General features: G+C 31.7%; 3 protein-coding genes across 5 annotated transcripts; 2 read left to right on the forward strand and 1 right to left on the reverse strand.

Moving 5' to 3' along the window:
- The first annotated feature begins 614 nt into the window (after positions 1-614).
- mRpS23 (mitochondrial ribosomal protein S23) lies at positions 615-7,743 on the forward strand. 3 transcript variants are annotated; one of them, XM_088277443.1, is made up of 3 exons: positions 615-880; positions 5,157-5,318; positions 7,346-7,743. In XM_088277443.1, the coding sequence occupies exons 1-3, from the start codon at positions 837-839 to the stop codon at positions 7,653-7,655; spliced, it is 516 nt and encodes a 171-aa protein (XP_088133569.1). In that variant the 5' UTR covers positions 615-836; the 3' UTR covers positions 7,656-7,743. The 3 variants fall into 3 exon arrangements, with proteins under 3 accessions (XP_088133569.1, XP_088133570.1, XP_088133568.1); XM_088277444.1 differs by lacking the exons at positions 5,157-5,318; positions 7,346-7,743 and adding exons at positions 2,292-2,492; positions 4,167-4,493 and having other exon boundaries at positions 696-880; XM_088277442.1 differs by lacking the exons at positions 615-880; positions 5,157-5,318; positions 7,346-7,743 and adding exons at positions 996-1,493; positions 2,292-2,492; positions 4,167-4,493.
- Positions 7,744-10,127: 2,384 nt separating this feature from the next.
- hoka (membrane protein hoka) lies at positions 10,128-12,054 on the forward strand. Its single transcript, XM_088277366.1, has 3 exons — positions 10,128-10,279; positions 10,869-10,952; positions 11,751-12,054. The coding sequence occupies exons 1-3, from the start codon at positions 10,234-10,236 to the stop codon at positions 11,909-11,911; spliced, it is 291 nt and encodes a 96-aa protein (XP_088133492.1). The 5' UTR covers positions 10,128-10,233; the 3' UTR covers positions 11,912-12,054.
- An 892-nt stretch (positions 12,055-12,946) lies between these two features.
- Positions 12,947-23,524, reverse strand: U2af50 (U2 small nuclear riboprotein auxiliary factor 50). The gene is made up of 10 exons (XM_088277365.1): positions 23,412-23,524; positions 23,032-23,323; positions 22,309-22,467; positions 21,702-21,832; positions 20,945-21,027; positions 16,738-16,860; positions 15,915-16,002; positions 14,714-14,876; positions 14,502-14,586; positions 12,947-14,395 (listed from the first exon to the last, which is right to left on the reverse strand). Exons 1-10 carry the CDS (start codon positions 23,425-23,427, stop codon positions 14,264-14,266), a joined length of 1,272 nt encoding a protein of 423 aa, XP_088133491.1. The 5' UTR covers positions 23,428-23,524; the 3' UTR covers positions 12,947-14,263.
- Between the last annotated feature and the right edge of the window lie 751 nt (positions 23,525-24,275).

Raw genomic sequence — 24,275 nt, forward strand, 5'->3', positions numbered from 1 at the left:
GTACGTAAATACTCTATTTGATGAGAGTGTCCGAATGGACTTGAATAAGTAAATTAGAATTTATCCAGCTTCAGCGAAAAAATGAAGCCAAATTAAGATCATGACTATTTTGTACGTAATAATAAATGTGCGTGATCGATAGTTCAGATGACTCTAGCCCTGTGAGAGCATCTTTTTAGCATGTCTGTCTCTTTCCAGTACATCTCATATTTATATATGAGATGTATTACAAGTTGTAGGTGTAATGTATGTTACCATTCAATATTAAAACATCACAAAAGTTTAATTAAAACTAAATCCTTTGAAATCAAGTCATATCAAAAGTCACATGGTTGATTTAAATATAGTTAGTGTTAAAACGTGACAAATATGGCTCCAAAAAATGTTTCTATAATAATTAATAATCACATTGCTATAACAACAATTATTAGGATTTCAATGTATTTTTAATTTCTCAAAATGTTTTTTTTTTAATAAATGATAATATTCAATCTATCCGCAACCAAACAAATTCAAAAAAAATTTGCAACATTGTTCGAGCCATAGTACTCCAATAAGAACCTACCTATAAGATCACAATGCCACTTTCTGGAAGATAACGGAATCAGGTACCTACACAATCTATGGTTTCGATTTGACATAAATGTACTAAATCCAAATATGTAATTTAACATAACCTTAAAATTTAACTTAAAAATTCTAACGATTTGAGTTGAACTATATTTTTGTCTGATATTTAGTGTAATAATTTACTGAAACATTATTTTTCATCGCTAATAAATTAATTGAATTGATTTTCATTTCATTTAAAATATTAGTGTTGTTTTTCATAAATAATGGCTGGAAGCCGCCTAGAAAAAGTTGGGACTATCTTTACAAGGTAATTAAATTTTTATTACAATAATTTTGTTATTTATCGCAATACTGTACGTATTTTTTTAATATAAAAAGAATATGATTTCATAAATGAATTAACCAGGCACCATCGACATCATAGATTATGAAATATTTTTTCCGAGTTCTTTTTTCAAAAATTTTATTTTTCTTTTTTTCTATTACTACAAAGTTACGAGTAATTTTGGCGGTATAAGTGAAAATTATTGTCTTGTTATTGAGATACGTTTTTCTTCAAATAATAATATGCCTCCTATTCGAAAAAAAAATAACAGACCATCGAAAAGCGGTGAATCCGTTAGTGTGTTTACATTCAAAAACGAAAATGGAATTATCGATAAAACGAAAATATCCTATAAGGATTATGTCAAGCCAGTGGAGCCACAATTGAAATTTGATGCATGCGCTGGTGATAATAAAACTAAAATATCCAATAAGGATTACATAAAGGCAGTGGAATTACCTCATTTAAAATTTGATGAATGCAACGACGCTGGTGATAATAAAAATTTTCAAACGAGTATGATTTCTGTATTAAGAGAGTATACAACTTTATGCCAAGATAAATTTACTCAATTGGAGTCTGCAGCAGGACAAAGGTAAGTTTAACAAGTGTTTCTGTTTTAAATCTTAAATACTTAGTATGTGCTCAGTTATTATTCCTTAATTATAGTCCAGTTACTTTAAGGAGACTATTATATACTTATGTTTAAGTCTTCTCCTTTTTAAATATTATTAACCACAGTAAGATATGGGGCAATTTATGTTTGCGCCCTTGAAGTAGTATTGTACGAAACTGGCGCTATATATTTTACGTGACTTAAAAAAATAAACATCTTGATTGACTCGAAAATTGTAATTAACAAAAATTCAATTGTTATTCATGGATAGTTTCTTTGGTATCCTTTTTTAGTTTTTTTTAGTTTGGTATCAAAAATTGTTAATAACTTGAGCGAAAATATCATAAGGAAAAGTAAAATATTTGGTAGATAGTAGAGAGAAAAAAAAATCGTTGAAGGGAAACTAGGCAGCATAACATAAAAGCTCCATTATAATAACAGTATTGTTTTTTAATAATAAAATGTCAGGCTTTTATTTAGACATAACTATTAGTTGCGATTATAAAGTGCTACATGTTCGCTGTTGTTGATAGCACAACTTGTTCACTTCGAACATTCCTGATATGAAATGTCTGAAGCGTAGAGCACCAAATGTTCATCAGTAAGTGGATACCCAACTGTACTACTTTCATTAAAAATATGAGTTATCGGGAAAATTCTACTAAATAGAATATATACTTTACCAAATAGAATATATGCATTTTCAAATGTACTTAACTCATTTATAAGGAAGATATGCATTGAGGCTTGTATAATAATATTTGTATGATTACTAAGGAATAAACTGGTGGAAGAGCTCTCCAAGTATGTGAATTATATGACCAGTCAGCAAGAGAAGGATCTGGCTGTAGTGCGTGAGAACAATGCCAAGATGGAGACCTTGATGAAACAATGCTTCAAGACAGCGCTGGATGCTCAGAAAGCCCACGAGTCCCGGGTCGAAGGTTTCAAGGACCTATTTGCTAAGTTTTCTCAGTGGTTAGTTGGATTCGTAATCAATTTTACAAAATTATAAATTTTGCACACAAATACTAGATTTAACCTTAGAGATATCTTAACACATTTCAGATGGGTATTTTTTACGCCTGCAAACTGCTGGTGATGGGATTTTATAATTATGTACATATAGTTAAGACCTTTACAAAGAGTACATAAAAAAGTACAAATTGGTATATAAAATTCATATAAAATATTGGATAATTCCTTTTTCTTCTGCCTTTGAATGATGCTGACGTAGAAGGCAAAAATACCCTTCCCGTCCTCAAGCATTAATTGATTGATCAGTGTCCGAAGTGTGTTAACATAAACAAAGGGAATATTGAACTCTGGACATTTACAGGACTTCTGACCTAGTATCGGCTGGTTTAAGCGATCCCTTCGCACATTGTAACATTTACATGGCATATTGCTTGATGTGATCACTTAAGCCAGTCAATGTCAGGCCATAAATGCCCATCTTCCCTTCTTAATTTAAAAAAAATATATATATTCTATACAAATTTCAAACTTTTTATAGATTTGGAATTCATTTTACGCTTTAACGTGAAAAATAACCGGTATATTTTATACAACCTTCTTTATACTGACAAAAGAAATATGTATAAAAATGCTACTTTTTGATCCCCTTAATTAATTTTGTGACTTTTATTCATTAGAATCTTTAAGGTTTTTCATGCTACAAATTCATTAAAAATGATACGCAATTATTAAAATTGTATACATTATTTTATTTAACATATTTACAGAGAACATTATTAAAATGTGAATTCACTAAGTAATTCACACAAAAAAACATTTGCTTTGTGATTGGAACCTGGCTGGTTCTGATTTTCAATTAGATACTTCACCCAAATGATTTTGTATCCTGAATGTACATATATTCAATTAGTCAATGAAGCGCTATTTTAATGATGCCTTTAAGCACATAGTAAATATAACTGTATTTATTATTATTTTATAACATGTAATTAATGTTTTAACATATAAATGTTATTACAACATTTTGAGTGTGTCCAAATACTTGTTCACAAAATCTGGATTATCTCCAATTACAGGAGTTATTTTCATATTATTTTTTGACATCTCATCAAAGATGAAGAAGAATATGGATCCATATTCTTCTTCATCTTTGATGAGATGTCAAAAAATAATATGAAAATAACTCCTGTAATTGGAGATAATCCAGATTTTGTGAACAAGTATTTGGACACACTCAAAATGTAAATAAATTATCTGGTCAAATTATAAGCTTAATAATAAAAATGAAAATGGTATTTTCTGGCGTTTCTCATGTGTGTGATTATTATCCAGGTTTCGGATCTCACATACTAATATAAGAGTTTCTGCTTAATAAAAAGCTTCTTTACATCTCACCAATAGATGTCTCTAGTGAAGTTCTAATGATTCAAGAACAAGGTTTCTAAATTGGTTCATATATATAGAACTTCCAAGAATTTGAGTAGTGTGGTTGTCAATAATGGGTAGAATTGGTGAATGTTACACGTGTGTAAAGTGATCACTTAAACCAGCCTATGACGGTCGTCAGCCCCGTAAATGCCCAGACTTCCATATTCTTCTTCATCTTTGATGAGATGTCAAAAAATAAATGTTATTACATGCTTTATATACAAACCCATTGTTTTAATATTCTAGCTGGAAATCCCTACAAGACAATATCAAACACCAAGAGAAGCAGTTGTCTCTGGAAACGGCCAAAGACAAGTTATTGGATGAAAACCTTACATTATTCTAGACAATATGAATTAATTTTAATTTTCTGTCCCTAGACATATTATTAATTTATTTTTATATATAAGTATAACATATTAGATCATAAGCTAAAAAAAAAGGTATTTTGTTGAAAACTGAAAAATATATATATTTTGTGTTTATGTTTATTTTTGCTTTAAAAAATGTAAGATATTTATTTTTCTGTAATACTGTTTTAATTAATAAAGCAACCACCGTTGATGTGGACCACATTTAATGTGTATTATTAATGTATATTACAACAATAATTTTCGATAATCTAGCCATTTTTTGTAAAATACTGCCTCAGGAGCACTTTGATTAAACTGTAAGTATTAATACAGTTTTAAAGTAAAAAGCATTCACGCATATATTTATTTAATTGCAAGCATGCATTTTTCTAAGGTTTTGTTTTTTTTAATCCAACATTTCAATTATAAACAAGTAACAACTTTAAAAAAAAGGAAGATATCTGACATTACATGCTATCAAAACATGCTCCTTTTCGAGGCCATCCATGGACCGACTTAAAAAAAGTATATTTCATGAATGTCGCCAATATAAGTATACTGTAGGAGTAAGCAGAGAATAGAACCCCACACCACATTCATATTGCATACATTCGTAGCCTCTTCCATGTTCATCTTCATGTGTATTGTACATACCTGTCCACGTTCAAGCAATACTTGATCATTCCAAGTCTTTCTCAGTCTTCCTTAACTACTTCCAACCACATTCGCTTATTCAGATGAGCATTATAAAAAAAATATTCTTAATTTTTTTTTATAATGCTCATCTGTCTTGCATTTTTTGGTCTTTAGTCCACGAATGTCGTCAATTTTATTAATCATTTGTCTAAGTGGAGTCTAAAAAAATGTGGTGTGGTATTGGCAGAGTGGAAGGTCTCCTGAGGAGCGGGGCCATGCGGTCGGAGGACCGGCCACTGTGGTGGGATGTGTACCGAGCTTTTCCACCATCCGTAGAGCCTGCCTTTGCCCGTGAGGTGCCTCTTACTCCTATCAGGAACATTTTCTACCAAGAAGATACCATACGAGGGTATGTATATTAAATAAATGACGTATAGAAATGGAATTTAACATTCCAGGGCTTACGACCAAGCATAAGTGATCACTTAAGCCAGCCAAATGCCAGGTCGTAAGCCCTGGGATGCTTAGACTTCCATTTTTTCATAAAAACAATAAATGTTTTGTCTCAGTTCAGTTCAGACACCTTTTACAAAAAACTTTCATTCAATACTCTTTTTACGTGTTCAAAATTATGCCAAATATCTACATAAACGGATATTGCAAGATTAACGGATGAATGTTTGCGATACCAGGGTTAAAATATTTCAAATACAATATAAAAGAAATGATAATTAATTTTTCATTTTGCAGTAACTTTGATACCGATTCACCAACTTTAAAAAAATAAATGCTTATTCATGTTTTAACCCCTTACTGCATGATTTTTTAAAAACTTGTAAAAAAAATATATGATGTGTAAATTATGAAAAAAAAAGACACGTATTTTTTTATTTTTCAAAAAAATTATTTTTACCTATATAAAATACAAAAAATTATTTTGGTCCATATCTGGCACGCCATGCAGTTGTAGTAAAAAAAATACTGGAGTACATGACATGGCTTGGAATCGAAAACCACTATTCTTCATGGAAATTTGTAAAGCAATTCTTGTCTTTATTCAGACATAAGTTTATTTTGCATTTTTTGCAGATGACAAAGAAAGAATCAGCCTAAAAAATTTGGCCGATTAGGAGATTTTGACCCTCTTTACTTTTGTAAAGAGGGTCAAAATCTGGAGAATCTGGAGTTGCCATTACAGAGTCGTCGGCAAAATGCAGACATTTTTTTAATTTCCTCCCATCTATTGCACGCCATGGTTTCGGAAATTAATGGGTTACCTAGATCAGGATTCCAATAATGACGTTTAGAGGGTAACTGTACTATAGACATCATCATATTCCAATGAATTGTTCTATATCATTTTTCGACAGTAAGATTGATATGTCTGGTTTTTGGTTTGTCGAGTACAACCGAGATTCCAAAACTATCATTCCAAGATGTTGTCTTCAAAAAAATATTTAAAAAATTGAACAGGAGAATCTATATCGTCAAAGTCCTTTGGAAACTCTAGATCTTCCAAAAATGCGATATCATCTGGTGATTTACACATATTTTGACTTCTCCACGCAAACTTCTTGGTAGCAGAAGTTGAAGGAGCTTCTTGGACTTCGTTTTCTTCATCTGAACTGCTTTCATCGCTTTCTAGAATAATTACATTTTTGGGAGTACTCATATGGGGGTAATCCTCATTATCTGACACAGCATCCTCGCTGTCAATACCATTGTTTGGTATTTCTCTTGCATATTTTGTAGTGTTGTAGAAATTACGAGAGTCCATATTTAAAAAATAATTAAAATCGATAAAAATACACTTAACTTGGTTATTGGCATTATACAACTTATTTGACCGTGTGTGCAAAATTTTTTGACTAGCTGCATGATGGACCATATATGGACCAAAAACATTTTACACAATATTATCCATAATTTTATATAAAAGTGATCATTTTATTACTTACCCGATGAAAATAATATTAAACCAGTGTAATATAATTTTTACAGCGCTTTACAAACAAAAAACTTTTAAAAAAAACACTTTTTAATATCACATTTGTGCAGCAAATCATAAACCGACAGTTGGAAACAGTCGAACGCACATCTAGTATAACCAGATACATCTAGCAAGAAGTTTGACAACTAGTAATGCGGATCATAGATAAACCTTTAGTATTATTGCCGGAAGCAAGAATTATTTTATTATTTTGTTGTTTTTTATGGCGAAAGATTATTTTGGATCATATATGAGCCAGTATGCGGTAAGGGGTTAAATGAAATGAAGATTTAATTATTTTTTATGGCTATTAGATTTTTAAAAACATGCTCAATTAGTACTATGATCTTTGTTAATGATCAACCATTGATTATTACATAATTACAAAATTAGTTATAATTTTTAATGTTAGATTCAATTCCTATTTTGTACTGTCCTTGTTTTAGAAAATTTCATAAATCTGGGCAGCCTCTAGGAACCGTGTCTTTAATGGATGATAAGAAGAAATCTAATTCTCAAAAGTTTATAGAGATTCACAAAAATCTAAGCACAGATCTGGAAGCCGAAGATGATGTTCTTTTTGAGAAATGCATCAATGCGTTTCGTAGCGAGTTATCAGTAAAGGATGATGAAAAACAAATACGTCCTGAAAAGTTGGAAGCTAAAAATACGGACAAAAGTGTGGCCTCTATGTTTTCTGAAGTTCAGAAAGCCCAAATTAGGGATCAAACAATTAAAAACATTTTTAAAGAATAAGTAAGGAACTTAAATTGAACTGTTAAATTTTTATTCGATGTTATTATGTGTATGTAGAAATTAAAAATAAATGAATAGATGGATATTATATATTTTTGTTTTATTTCCTTCCACAAATGGTAAAAATGTAATCAAAATTATAACGAACTGTTCAATTTGTTGAAATATATAAGGTTAAACAACAAATATATTTTCAATAGGTGATTTAATAGTTAGATTTTCAATAGTTCTATTCCCAAGAGAGTCAAAATAAATATCAGTGATTTTTTAGTCTAATATTTATTTAATATGACCCTGGACTGGTACCTGAAGCGGAAGGCTGATCACCTTTCCTTCGTGTATTTAACAATCAAGATAACACTGCTTCTATACGATGCAGTGCCCTATGCACCATTGGGATGCGGAGAAGAAGGTTGGAGAAGAAGATGTTTCAGCTGCCATTACAGGAGCTATCATCAAGGTGATGTATTAAACACAAAGGTAAAAAACTAACTAACTAAACATCACGCCGCTTCCCCGCAGGGGTAGGCAGAGAGAATAGAGCGCCACACCACTCTGTCCTTGCAAACATTCTTCGCCTCTTCCACGTTCATGCACCTCCTCATACATACCCGCCGATTGTTACGACTCCTAACCTGACCACTTTCAAGTATTTGGCATACCTGATCGTGCCATGTTTTTCTCGGTCTTCCTCTGCTTCTTTTCCCACTAACATTCGCCTCATAAATTTGTTTTACCGTTCTTTCCTCACACATTTGTTCCACATGTCCAAACCATCTCAACACACCTCTTAATTTTATCGATAATGCTTATCTCAGCTTTGCATTCCTTTCTTATTTCACTATTCGCACATCTATCATACATCGTTTTGTTGCACATTCTTCTGAGAGATCGCATTTCGACTGCATTCAGTCTACTTTCATCCTTCGTTTGCCAACTCCATGTTTCACTTCCATACATTAGAGTTGGAACCAGGACTCCGTTGTGCACTGCCAGTTTAGCTTCCGCTGATAGGTTTTTATTTGCTATAACTGATTTCAGTGCACCATTCACTTTGTTCCCAGCATTCACTCTCCTTTCTATGTCTTTACCAATCTTTCCATCCCTAGAAAACACACTACCCAAATACATGAAATCATCTACCTGTTCCAAAATCTCTCCTCAAATCTGTTCAAACACAAAGGTATAGTAACCTAAAAAACAATTTAAGTATATATGTAAGGTATTCAAACAAATGCAAGAGTCCACTATGAATGTCATTAAAAAAATTTTTAATTAAAGAAATCGCTTTCCTATTACACAGGGAGTAATTTTATGAACTGTTCAAATTATGACGTGAAGAAATATTTTGTGGTGCCATTGACTGACCTGTCGTATTTATCTTCTCTAACTTTTAAAAAAAATCTTGTTTTTTTTTGTCTGGCTTAGGATGTGATCTCCCCAGTTAGGTAATGTGATATTTTATTTTTACTTTGTATGATCGGGTTATTGGTCATATAGTTTAGGTGAATATTGTAATGTAGTATTTATTGCAATAATAATAATGACAAATCTCTAATCGTGATCCCAAAAGGCAAGAGTTTAAATAGTTATTATAATAAAGAAAAAAAGTACCACTTTATAAACATATCGTAGTCGTACAGGAGAAAGTGACCAACTAACAAAACGTAAAATGTTCAGAAGAGCCATTTAAGTCACTTTTGCTTGGCAAGAAAATAAAATTCAATGCAGCTAGTCATTTTTAACAAGTCAATATATTGTACTTCCATGTTTAAAATCGTTTTGGGATTTTTTCAGGGCAATATAAAGCTAGTAAGATATAAAATAGTCAATAATCACATGTTTGTACAAAATGCACTTGGTCACTTTCTCCTGTATGACTACGATATTGTTCTTGTTGTTAGTGCAAGTAAATATATTGAAAATGAAGGATTCGAAATTGTAAAATAATATAGTTATTCCTCCATATCTCAAGTATAGCATAATTTAACTATGGGCGCCCATAGAATTCTATTTTATTATTTCTCACAAAAAACGTTTAGATGCTTGATTCAGATATGGAAATATATACTGTCTGCCTCTGTAGTAGTTAGCGCATTTGACTACCTTGCCGGAGTTCTCGGGTTCGATTCCCGGGGGGGTTTAAAAAATACAGGTGATTTCACACTATAATATTCATTTAAATACACTCTGGACTGGTACCTGAGGCGCAGGACTTGCCTCCATATAATTAACAATCAAGATATTACTGCTTCAATACTGTGCAGGTGCCCTATGCACCATTATTGGGTGCAGTGAGGTTAGAAGAAGAATATGATTCATAAATAGTCATGGTTTAATTTTACTATCAGAACTATCGATTGTGAAATACTTAGATAAAATTCCCTCCATAAGTCAATATAAACAAGATAAAAATCCCCTCCTAAAAGGCTGGTAGATATTAGATAGAGTGACTAATGAAATTTACGTTTTATTTATTATCTTATCTGATAAGAGTAGTGACTGCAAGGTGTGCCTGATAGTCACCTATTTACCTCATCGCACAGTTTGGAAGTTCTTGTTATTAACCAAACCCAAAATGAAGTCTGGAAGGTCTTTTTTCTTTTATTTGGCAGTGATTCTGGGTAAGTTCTTTGACAAATGGTTATATTTATTACTTAATATAAGACGGTGGAAATGTGGTTAAAGAGGTCTAATATCTAGAGGTTCTTTTTTTATAGTACATACTCTAAATTCATTGGGCAATAATTATTTATTACTTTAAATATGTGATTAAAAAATTTATACTTTAATACAAAATATGTAATACATTGAAATATTATGGAAATTGATGTTATCTTGTAATTAAATCATTCTTTTTTAATTCATTGGAGTTGTCAAATAAAAAAAACATCACTAATAAGTCATACAGCGAAACCATTAGTTAATAAATAAGTGGAAAAATACAAGGAGTTTTAAAAATAGTATAAAAAATATTATTATACATAATGGTATTCCGTCTAAATAATCCCAATGTATAAAATGAAATCCAATCAACTGGTGAATTTGGAGCGGTCAGCAGCACCATCTATGTTCAGTATCCACAGTAATATCAATTGTTTTACTTCACAAAACAATGGTGAAATAAATTAATCATAAAAAATGGGGTATATTTATTTATTCATAAAAATGAAAATTGCAAAATGGACTTATTTTTCTCAATTTATATTTTAGTGGTGGTGAGTGTACTGGTGCAGGAAACTGAAGCCAGGAGAAAGATATTACGAGGCAGGAAAGCACTTACCAGGAAATATTACCGTAAGTATTGTTGTATGATTTAACCTGTCCTGTAAGTAGTGTAATGGTCAGCACGCTCGACTACCACACTGATGGTCCCGGGTTTGATTGAGGGGGGGGGTCAAATAAATATAGGATTCTTCACTCTTATATTTATTTAATATTACCTTGGACTGGTACCTGAAGCGGAGGGCTGATCACCTTCCCTTCATGTGTTAACGACCAACATAACACTGTTCATATGATGCAGTGCCTTATGCACCATCAGATGCGGATAAGGGATTTAAGAATGAAGAAGTAGTGATTTCAGAAATATTTTTAAAAGTGTATAATAATTTTTGAAACAATGACCCAATGATTTGGAATTAAATACTACAAAATATTTTACGCATGTCTGAACATACCGGCATATTACCACACTATCTGCGGGAAGGGTAATTTTACCTTTTCACTCGACTCACCGTAAATAGCGTGTAAGTTATTTTTACGCATTTTGCGGCATCTTTTGATCTCATATCGATGTATACAGTATGGTTAAATGTTATCACTTCTTTTCAGAGATGTTTATCTCTATTATGAGCGCGAATCCGCCCGCAGATAGTGTGTTAACACATTGCTTGTAAGAATCTTTTAGATATTGTCGATAGAAAGTAAGAGACGCTTATAAGCACCCTACTTGCTTACAATTGGTAGAGTACGAAAGATACCAAAATATATACAAATACATAATAATATAACGATGATGAATGTTTTAACATATTGTAATTTAATTTTTTTTTTAAATCTGGAAATTAGTTTTAATAATGAATATTTCTGCAGGTGGAAACTCTGTCCCAGCTTGGGTGGTGTCTGTCTTAGTAGGAATTGGGATGCTTTTGGTTGGAGGAATTCTCTATGGAGTTATGAGAAAAATGGTTCTTACCAGTGAACCAGAAGCCACACGAATCACTTACCAGCCCACAATGCAAAATGAAGTTTGATGTTATAGATTTTAATACATATAGAGGGTGCATATTAAATAGAGGTTAACATATTTTAAAAAATCCATGCTTTAAATGTCAACTTCTTAAATCGCAGCTATTTTTCATTGATCAATCATTTAATCACTGATCTAAATTTTTGATCAGTTCTAAATAGTTATTATACATGCAATTTAAAAAATAAATTGAAACACAGTAACAGCTTGTTAATTGTAACAATGATGATTAATATTTCACCATAATTAAAAAAAATATATTGACAAAATTTTGGCACCTGCAACACTGTTTTCAATAAAAAAAATTTAATTATTTGAAAAAGTTGTAATTAATTTAAAACAATTTTTCTCCCGAAATTAAAACTTAAATTAGAACAAAAAATTTAAACCGTTTAAATTTTTTTATCTTGAAACATTGCCATGCAACAACAGTTTGTATTTGGAAAATTTGGAGTTTTTTTCTTCAAATTTGGTAATTTGAAATATATTTTGAGTTTTACTTGTTAATTTTCAATTAATGAGCTTTTATTACTGTATATATTTCTGATGAAATGTCTTTCCACAGCATCATATATATTTTTGTAAGGTAGCGTTATTTTTTTATATTATAAGAGTTTATCTTAAATGTCATACATATTGTAAAAAAAATACATTTGGTGTTTTTGAAACATAAACTACTTCGCTAAATATTTATCATGTATTCAACCTGACATTTCTGAAACAAATTTGTAATTTTCAGTATACAATAAATAAAAATATTTATATTATATTTAACATATTGTAAAAAAAATACATTTGGTGTTTTTGAAACATAAACTACTTCGCTAAATATTTATCATGTATTCAACTGACATTTCTGAAACAAATTTGTAATTTTAAGTATACAATAAATAAAAATATTTATTACAAATATGTATTTATTTATATATGAGAAAAATATTCAAAATGCAACATTAAAAACAATTAACAGAAAATGAAACAATATAAAATTTTATGTGATTGCGGCAGTTTAAAGGTTAAAGCTTAAAATAAAACCAAATTCATTTTGTAGGATTTATTAATTGGAAATGATAACAATCGAGGCAAAAATATGACGTCTTAATATCTTATTGCTATTTTACTAATGTGTCATTTTTATACAGATAAATTTCAAGCTTTGCTGCCAATTTCCACCAGAAATATTAACCACCATTCTCATACATTCCACCACATATTTAAGAATATTTACTAATATTTGTATGCTTATATATTTTCAAAAGTAATTTAGAGTCTTTGTATCGATTGCTAGTTTTATTACATTTTTAAAAAGCACACACATGTAAGTCCAAACACAATGTCTTTTCGGCTTAATCTCCCATTTGTCAGAAAAAATTCTGATCGGGCATCAACCAAAATTACATAATATCAAGGTATGTACGACACTGTAAGCACACAGTAAGTTTCGGTCATAATATGCTCCGAGGTTTAGTGAGATATTTCAGTCATTTTATTTTTGAGAAGCTCTTAGAGGACTCCCATACATAATTGTACGAGTTTTGTTATATTTGATTACATTTATAGATTTAAAAAAAATTGATATAAAATAAATCATACCAGTCACAAAATATATATTTTTTAAATGGTTAAATGTTATTTTGTATAAGTAAATAATAAAATTGGATTGTGATAATCTTGGCAACCAGCCAACCATCCATAAAATCTGACAAAATATACCAATATCTTGCATGTGATGCAATTGGAGCTTTCATGTATGAAAGAGACGCACAATTGAATTTTTGTTTAAATATGTAATCACTTACGTACAGCTTATCTAAAGATCAAAAATGTAAGGATACTAATGTAGTTCTTATGACAATGCTTTAAAAAAAATATATTCATGTTAATTTCTCAAATTAAAACACTTAAATTTACAATCACTCAAACAAAATATGTATGTATTCTACGCTCAAATAACTCTAGAATTCTAACGCCAAGACACAAAACAACAAAATTTAAATTTCCACTGTAAAAATAGGTAATATTTCTGATGTTTTACGATAATGATGGTGTAAATTATGTATTATCTGTTATTATTTGTATATTTCTCAGTTTATAATAAAATGAATGGTACTCACCAAAATAAGTGTAAAAAATAAGCAGTAAAAAGAGCAGTGATCATATTACTTTATTTCAGTATGACCAATCAAAAGGCCAGATAAAAAATAAATAAAGCTCATCTTATGTTTAGACTTACATGGTAAAAGATACGAGGTTAGTCAAGGGACTGGTGAAAAATGGAGCACCTAATTATTAGTTATGCAGCCATATTTGGCTAAAGTTAAATTAGAAGAAATTCCTGTAAGTAGGAATGGAGAGTTTAGAACTCTCGGCGATGGTATTTGTCGGGATCGAAGTACGAGGTGACCACCACGCGGTGGCTGAACTTCCTTCCCGTGAGGGTCTGCTGCGCTCGCTGGCAGTCGGCCACTGAGTTGAATTCCACGAAGACCTGGTATTATTGACAGAACAAAAATAAAGGATTAGCCACAACAGTTGGCATATTTAAATTGTCGGATTATTAAGAGTGCCATATTGATCAATGTGTATACGCTAACCTTGCCACATCCTGGTACTTCGATTCCTTCAATGGGTCGGGGAATTTCTATACTACGCACACAGCCATACTTGTTGCACTCCTCTCTGAAATAAAACAAATAATTAAATATTACACAAATACATTTTATTACTTTAAAATTCAACGCAAGAAGTTACGCAAGAAGTTACAAGAAGGACTCAATATTTTTAGTAAAAAAACATAGTCTCAAACCTGATGTCTTCGAGGATGTCCTCGTACTCGTCTTCATCCCGCAGCTCTTCGGGGGTGACCATGTTGAGAAGGCACAGCACCTCGGTGGCGGGCCCCGATCCTCCGAGGGACAGCCCCGGTACCTGGAGCTGCACGGGGGCCACTCCGCCCGCCATCATTGCCGCTGCATACACAAAAATACCATATTAAGAAATTACTAATTGGTGTAAAGAATTAGATAAATTATATTCAGCGTAGATATCTTTCAAAATTAATAATACATTTCAGTCCAGATTGATCCATATTTTTTTCAATTCAACAATATTAAATTAATAATATATCAGAGCGGTCAAATTTAGAGTGCATATATTTTAATCAGTATTTAAAAAAATCTAGACACAAGATGGAATTGTTTTTGTAAAAAAAAAATGCCAGGTGTCTTAGTTACAGGAAATAAAATAGCTGTGAATCATGATAAATGACTATTCTTATTTCTACATAATGAATGAGTACTTAAAAAAACTGGCAATGATTAGTCATAGTCATCGTAAGCCCTAATTTTATATAAAGAAATATGAAAGGCGCTGTGGCGTATTTGGGTAGACGCTCGACTGTGAAACTGGCGTCGTGGGCTCGATTCCCGCCAAGTGCAAAATAAATTCAAGAAATATTTATTTTCAATTGGTCTGAGTGTTTGTGATGTATTTTTCACATTTACCTTCCCTATCCTTACTATCCTACCTGCAGACAAGCCTCTGTAAAAGGTTTTGCGGGTTATTCCTTTTAAAAAAAATTAATGAATGCTTTGTATTTTTAATAAATATTAAACGACAGACCCTTGCCTAGTGACTGGATAATAAAATGGAGGGACCCATTGTTAATCACAACACAACTCAATCTCACAGGCTGTTTGTTGTTGCAGTGCGGAGAAACTGGGTTACCCCTTTCTGTTTTTTTTCTTCTTGTAAATAAATGCAAGGTCTACTGTAAACAGTAATAAAGTAGCGAGTCATTTGTGAATATAAAATTAACTTTGATATGTTATTCAATACGTGTCTGCTCTCTACGTTGAGCATATGAAAGCCACAAACTGCTTGCGGGCTTATCTGTCGGTTGCCAGTATTGTGTGAGTAGCACCTCAGTAGCAAGAGTTGCTGTAAGCGGGAATTGTTACACAAGGTATAGGTTTTGATTTGTTAATGTTTATTGGTTGTTAACTGACCTATGGAAGAATTCTTAGCTCCTATACTAGCTCTCTGTACGATGAGTTTCTTGTCACCAAGCTGCATTCCGTTGAGTCCTGCAATCGCCTGTAATCATTGAAATTGTGTATACATCCTTAATTTGGTAAAAAATAAACAAAATGAAGGACTTAAAAAGCTGATTTTGGTCCGAGACAAGTGCATCCAATTAAATGAAAACAGAAAATTCTGTTTTCTGTATAAAAGTAGTGAAGGTGATAATAAAATTAAGTTATTTATAAAAATAAGTTATTTCGTATTTAAAAGTCAAATTAATGCCAAATGCACTTTTGCAAAATTTCACACAAATCACCTTCTATTTCTTTTTCATTACAACTAACTAAAATGAGAAAAAGGAATAAAAATAAACAAAATCTGAAACTTTAAAACAACAAAAAATCAGAAATCCAATAATTAAATATCAAATAACTCGATTAGTTTCATCTATTCAGTTCAGCAGGATAAGAAAGAAGTATGTATTTGAAAAAAAAAATGCCAATTTACTTTTCTTTATCATGTAAGTATAGAAAGATTCCAAAACAATTTAAAAAAATACATATGTACATATTATGTAAGGAAATAAAATTGCTAAAATATAAAGTAATGACTTAAAACTTAATAAATAATAAAATCTTGATTCCAAAATAAAGCTCAATATGGAAAGAATAATTTTCAGAAAGTAATTATTTATTATTATTATATATGCACTACAGATAAGGTTTACGTTGTTAAAATTATAATCAAATTACAGTGAAAACAAATTTGAACCAGTAGAGGTACGAAAAGTTATATAGGTAATCTTACCTGATCTGTCATGGAGACATCGACGTACTCAGCAAATGCATATCCTTTACTTAGTCCAGTGGAGGAATCCTTCACCAAATTGAAAGCCCTCAGTTGACCAAATGACATCAGAAGTTCTTTAACCTACATATACACAAAATATCAATATTGTGCCCTATAGACTACAACAAAACATTGACCAAACATTTATTACAGTTCAAGCACAATAATTTTAATTTTTTGAGTATTTCGTATTAAATCCTAATCAAAAATATTTTTATTTTATATGAATATGACAATTTGTATTATATATATTTTTTATGGTCAATTTTAAACCAGCACTAACATAATTCAAGATCCCAGGACCTTACATTTCAAGTAATCTAAATATATATAATTTTTTTTAAACGTAGTGAAATTTTTATTGCATACTACAGTATACATAGGAATATTGTAACAATACCTAAAAAAAAAGAAGAAACACAAATGTCATTTTTGTCCAGGCAAAATTACCAAATGCATTTTTCTGGAGGTAATGCTTTGAGCTCTACTAAACCCAAATTGTAACTTGTAAATTATATTTTGACTGCGAGACTTTTAAACTATTGATTATTGATTATTACATGATACAAATTGAGTTTACCGTAGTGTTACAGAGCTGTGGTCTTAAGCCATAACTATGGTCCATATAAATCGCATGCACAAAAATATTTACGTCTAAAATATGAGCGACATCTAATGATTTGTTTAACAATTAAATGAAAGAGTAAATTGAAAGCTTATGGTATTGGGTTATACTTAATTAGCTTATTTAAAAAAAAACTCTCAATGTTAACTATTGTATTTTATTTTTATAAAAACCAAAAACTTTTTTTTAACTGTGGTGCAAAAGAAAATATTTGATGGACCATTAATAAATCAATTTACAAAATATTTGTATAAGGAAAATTTAAATATGAAAATTTAATCAAGATATTTTTAACATCATTTTTTGATCTTTCTGAATGTGATAATTTAAAAAACAAATATATATATTTAAAAAAAAGCTCTATTTCAAGTACTGTAACAAGAATGATAAAAAAATAAGCACTTTGGACCATAGTCATTTAAAAATGCAGTTGCAAATATGTGTGATTTGTTAACTGCAGAATATTAATTTATGTTTACAAAAAATTATCAAAAATCAGTGAAACCTAGTTAGTAAAATTTTAAATTATGTAGAATTAGGTGACAGATTAAATTTTTTCCGCATTTAATTGCATACTCAACCAAAATTCTGTTAGACAACTTAGCAAAGCTATTCACTATGCTACAGTTGTAATGTAAAATCAGTTTTTTTAGTTTGTTTTACCTGTAAAGCTTCAAGATTGTATTTTATTTAGAGGCTTGTCTGCAGGTAGGAGAAAGAGTGGGGTAGTAAGGTATGAAAAATCTATTACAAAACCTAGTCCAATTGAAAACAAATCATTCTTGGATTCACTAAGCAATTGCCAATTGGCAAGAACTAAGCCCACAATGTTGGTTTCACTGTCTACCAATTAACCTTGTCTATATCAATACTCATTGCATTTGTAGTGTAGTAGTTAAGTGATTTTTTACTCTAATTTTTATTTAATATCACTCAGAACTGGTAATTGAAACACGGGATCGATCACATTGCATTTTTGTAATTTGGGATCAAGATAACACTACATCAATGTGACGCAGTGCCCTAAGCATCACTGGGTGTGCATAAGGGTAAGAAGAATAAATATCTATACATCTTACCTGTGTAATTTGCAGTAATTGCATTTATTTAGTAAAGATTAAACTCACAATAGATGTGATAATATTTCTGGTAATATTTAAAAAAAATATATTGAAATATAATTATTGTGTTTGAATGCAATACATCTATACACTGAATAAGAGAATGGTACATACCTTACTGTACATTTAATATAATTGTACAAGCCCAGTCATCGTAGTAACTATATATATATATGTTATATTATACATGGAAATATTAGGATAACGTTTAAAAGTGTTTTGTAAATTATGGCCAAAATTTTTCTTTACATATTGGTGTTTACAATTATATTGATTGTATTGTGAATAACCCATCCATTTGTAAGTGTCTCCATTAATAGAAGTTTAAAGTTTTTAAGTTGTCTTAAAATGGACTACATAATGACTACATAATGACTTTTTATATCTTTCTTTGCTGTATGTTGCACACAATAATTACACGTAATCCAATTTTACAGGAGAAGCTAAAAATATTTCATTAAACATTTGAAAATAGTTATATAAAAAAAAATATGACATGTATAGATGATTAACCCTTCCCTTACGATGCTAAAAACTTCCGCGCACTCCGGTTATATGTATTTTGTACACCATTTTAAAATGTGTACGTAAAGTGCGGCACGCACGCATACTCTGAGAAACGTCTGTATATTGGTTATTCTATCCCCGATTAATTTTACAATTTATTTATTTCCATCACTGCAAATGAATAACTTTATATTATAATACTTTTATGTAACACGTAATAGTATTACGGAGGAATACAAAAAATTGTGAGCCCGTATCTATTATATTTTATACTGATATTCTAATTTTTAAACCCAAATTGAAGTAAATACATATCACCGGGAGGGGAAGGTTATCAACAAAATATAGTTTGTTTTAATAAAATGTTAATGGATTCAATATCTTTATAAAATACGTCATGACATATTTAGAGACATTCTTCTAAAATTCGGTCAAATGGATTTGACTTATTGCAACATCAAGCTGACAATATTAAGGAATGTATTTTTTTAAACTAAATTATCGAGGCATTTGTTTGGTTTTGTATAAACCTACAATTTTCACATTTGTATTACAAGTAAAAAACTACTTATAACCCTGAAGAATATGTAAATAGTCAATGCTTAAATTTATAATCAACTATGATAGACAAGATGATAGTCTATCTATGTATATAACCAATCTTCTTCTGCATTAACATAATTAATATGATTATTCCATAGACTTTTTACATATTGTTCAAATCCCCGTTTTATGATAGCTTTGTGTGCCTTCATCAATGCTTTTATTCGGAAAAGCCCACATGATAAAAAAGAAGTGTACCGACTGAGTTGTGTGTAGGCATGTGTGTGTGAGGGAAAATTAAGATGTGGGACAATATAATAAGATTATACTAATATACAAAATAATATTAATGCAAATTATTATTATACAGAGTACTAATAAAAAAAAACATTGCATCTCATTACAAAGAACTGTTATTTTGTAAAGACTTTAGCATCAAATAACAATACCCTCAAAGTAGTTTATGTAAATCCGTAATCTAGAAGTGATTTGAGGGGAAATGGCCTTGTCTCTAAGTAAGGATTGTACCTGTAATGTCGGAGGTAACAGTGAGTTGATAAAAGGAGACTTGCCTTGTTGGTCCGATGTCACGCTCATTCACCGCATTGAGAACATAGATGTAAAGGTGATAATGAGGGACAATGTTAGACAGGCCGCGGTTATGCCAAATCTACGCTAGGGAGGGGCAAAAAGCACACGGAATCAGTAAGTTATTATCTTTAAACCATTCGGGCGGAACGGGCGTGACAACGCTCGTCCGCTGTCAGTATGGGGTATTGTGCACTCCCTAGCTAAAATGAAATCCAACATGACGAGCTGAAAGAGCCGAAAGTGCCGAAAGTGACAGTGCCACGACGCCTGAAAAGAAAGGCTGAAAAACAATCCGCCCACAAGCCGTTTGTGCTCTACTTCCCTTCACCTAAAGTACCTACAACACAAGTTGAGAAGTTCCCAACCTCTGACCGAGAAGAACAATGACTCGAGTCACCGACTATTGCCTCCACTGTGTAAAAGTTTGTTGCGCTAGAAATAAAAACCATGCGGCGGGTATGTTTGATGCTAAAACCTATAGAAAAAACCAAATGTTCGACAGTGATGATTTTTTCTCCACAACTAAAAGAGAAAGCTGAAAATCATATTGAAAAACATTTTCCCATGATGTCCACACCCATTGCTATCGACATCATCACAACACTATTAGTGGAAAGTTTAATGTCACACTATGGTCGTTATCGATTCGAGGGACATTTACAGAATCGGATTATGTAATATTCTCGAGATACGTTTCTAGGTCGGTAGAAATGCTTTTTGCAATTGCTACAGATACAAGATTCAAACAGGATCACGATACAAGGAAATCAATAAATACCTGATCTTCATTTAGATAATTAGGCAGACCACCGATGAATATTTTGTACGGGGAATCTGGAACTACGGTGCTCACTACACCGGCTGAAACCAAAAAAACAATGGATTAGTGCCACGGAACACCATACAATTGTTTATAATCACTAATTAGGAAAATTTCTAATGATTGTTCAATTTGATACATTCGATCGTGTTTTATGTCAAATTGAAGAATGTATTCAAATTGGCCACAACTCCATACGTATATATATTAATGATGTTTATTTTCGTATAAAGCTTTCAACAATTAAAAATAATATTTTTTCAAAATTTAAAATAATAAAATTATGAAAACAATAGTCTCCAATGCAAATTTGAAACTAAAAGTGTTATTAGTACAGACATATTGTTAGTCAATGTGTTGTAGGTAAATTTCAAACTAACTTTCGAAAGCAAAACATCTGCAGACGTCAGTTTGTACAGAGAAAATAATGAATTTAATCCATTTGCTAATTTCAGAATACAAAAAATTGAATGCATGTTGGTCCCCTCAATTTAAATTAAGTGAGCTTTTACTCCATTTTGTGTGTCACCCAGATCCCGTCGGAAATGGATGGATGACCGTGGGGATAAAATTTTCTCCAGTATTGTCCGATCAGAATAGCAGTCTGCATCATTATAAAATGTTCTATAGAATTTTGAGGTGCGGTCAATCTGCATACGGACTGCGAATATCTGCTGACACAAAAAATTCACTCGCAGTATTATGTTTTCCATACCTGGTACATTAACTGAAGGATTCTCAGTCCCAGGCATGGGCTGGTAATCATGCGGCCGACGTATCTTCAAACTCTGTCCTTTGAAGTTAATCCCGTCGAAAGCCATTGCCTGTGTGGTTTCATCAATAGACCTGGGATCAAAATTAAACAATGGTACATTACAAATACATATGTTGAATTTCCATATAAGAAACTTTTATTTAGTGATGATTTCAGCGTCAATAATATATTTTTTGAACCCTGATTGAAAAAGGTATTTTGCTTTCTATATAAACAAACCCTAATTCGTATTATTTACAAAAGTTTTTTTTTGTCGAGATTCTAAGAATCATAATAAAATAGTTGATTTTGAGATGAAAATAAAGACCATAAATGACTGAATAAGTTAAAAAAGTCAAAGTGGTAAAATTCCTTGAATCATTATATAGACATGCACATATTTTTTGTTGCATCAATATTATGTAACACTATTTAATTTGTTCACCCTCATACACAAACGAAAATGTCAGCTCTTTGCCCATTAACAAATTGGTTAATCACATATTGTAGTGACGAAACTCGATTAGTAAACGTAGTGGTAAAAAAAGTAGTTTTAAGTAGTACTTACCTAAACTCAAGAAAAGCAAAATTCTTATCAAGATTAATTTGACAAGCGAGAACTGGGTTACCAGCTGCCTGGGCCAGTCCCGACAAGTGCATCTGTTGATTGAAGAACTCCATTGTCTCTTCTTCAGTCACACCAAATGGAATGTTGCCAACGTATAATCTAGGCAACAGGAAAGGCAACAGACATAACTCTTTAAATACCGGCGGAATTGTAGACTTCCATATTATAATAAGAGAACCTTCAGCACCCATTCCGCAAATCTGTACTCTAGTAGGAAACGGATGCATCTTCAACATCTGTAGAATAACTTAGTTTTCTACTGATTTTCGTTGGTTGCAAGCTAGACAGATAATTTTATCCATGGCAGTTGCAGCTGATCAGGCATAAGACGTTAATAAGCTAATTAGTTAATAAATATTCTGGAGTTGTATGCATTGAGTTAGTAAAAAATGGGCTTCTTTACGATGATATATTTTCATCCAAAATGTCAGTTGAGTTACACCGCCCATAGAGTGTGCTGTGTACAGTGGAAGCTCTCATAAAGAGCATAATTCGTTCGGCTCACAAGTGAATGTCGTGAAAAAGGGACTCGCCCTTTCTTTGTAACTCGTTATGCGAAATGTCGCTAGTTAAGGGAACAACTTATTCCCTTTTTTTTGGCTCGTTATGAGAGGTTTCACTGTATTTTATTTATACTTTATAAGTTTTTTTTAGTAAACTTACCGCCTGGCTTGTCTCGTGATTGTGGAACCTACGACTGGAACGGCAGCCTGAGGAGTGTCAGCAACAATATTCGCAGGAATTTGACCAGCGGCTTGCATGGCTTTATACTGGAGAGGGGTGATGTGTTCGAATCCCGGTGGCGGCACATCCCAATACAGGGAAGGCTTGCGTCTCCGGGATCTAGTATTCCGACCGCTTGGAGATCGTGACCTGCTCCTCTTCCGTTCCCTGCGATCCCTACTGCGTGACCTCGACCTTTTCCTTTCCCTCGAGCGAGATCTGCGGCGTCGTTCTAAATGATTAAAAAATATATCATTGACACAAACAGGACACAGAAAGTGTAATTAACGCTAGAAATAAGAATACACCGTGAAAATTACCTTTATCTTCACCCATTTTTCCGATAGTCGCTTTGATTTCTTGATATCCTAATACAAACAAAATTCAACTCGAGGATGCGATCAATAGAAAATGGCAGCAGAAATTTCGATTTATGAATTGCTGTGGTGTCGGCATTAAGCCGAAAGAACTGAGTTTATCTATGACTTTTTATTTAAACTATGGCCGGGTATTAAATAAAGCAGTACCTACCTCTAACTTTATTTCCTTGGATAAATAAGAAAAAAATGCAGTAAAACTTAGTTCCTAAAGTTTATAAAAACACAAAGTTTATAAAGAAACATCCTTGAACCACAAACTATTTTTATTTCACTTTTTCCTCTAGCCCTTATTCGTACCTGATGGTGCATAAAGCTATGTACATGATATAATAACAGTGTTATCTTGTTCGTGGTATACATGAAAGAAAGGTAGTAAGCCTTACGTCTCAGGGTTATAAACTAAATAAAGATCACAGTGAAAACCATTTGTATTTATTTGGACCCTTTTTGATATTAAACCCGGAGCCTCCAAGACGATAGTCAAACCCACTGACCACTATACTATGGAGGGGGACATTTAAAAAAAAGTACTTTATGAATGGAAGACTGTTGATATGCAAAAATATGTATTAAAAAAACATAAAAATAAATATATTGCTTTATTCCAATAAACTTCGGATGAATGTTGAAAAAATAATACGTATACGTAAAGCATAAAGGTCTAGATACACATACTTTATTTATGCTCATGAGCATGCTATATTTGAGCAAATGCTACAAAGAGCATGCTAGTATATAGATGTCATGGGTGTCGGAGTTCATTTTTGATTTGAGCATGTTGATTTATGAGCATGCTCAATATTA

This window comes from Brachycentrus maculatus, unplaced genomic scaffold (genome assembly GCF_059751285.1).
Source record: "Brachycentrus maculatus isolate JH-2025_06_01 unplaced genomic scaffold, ASM5975128v1 h1tg000042l, whole genome shotgun sequence".
In the NCBI taxonomy this organism is placed as follows: domain Eukaryota; kingdom Metazoa; phylum Arthropoda; class Insecta; order Trichoptera; family Brachycentridae; genus Brachycentrus; species Brachycentrus maculatus.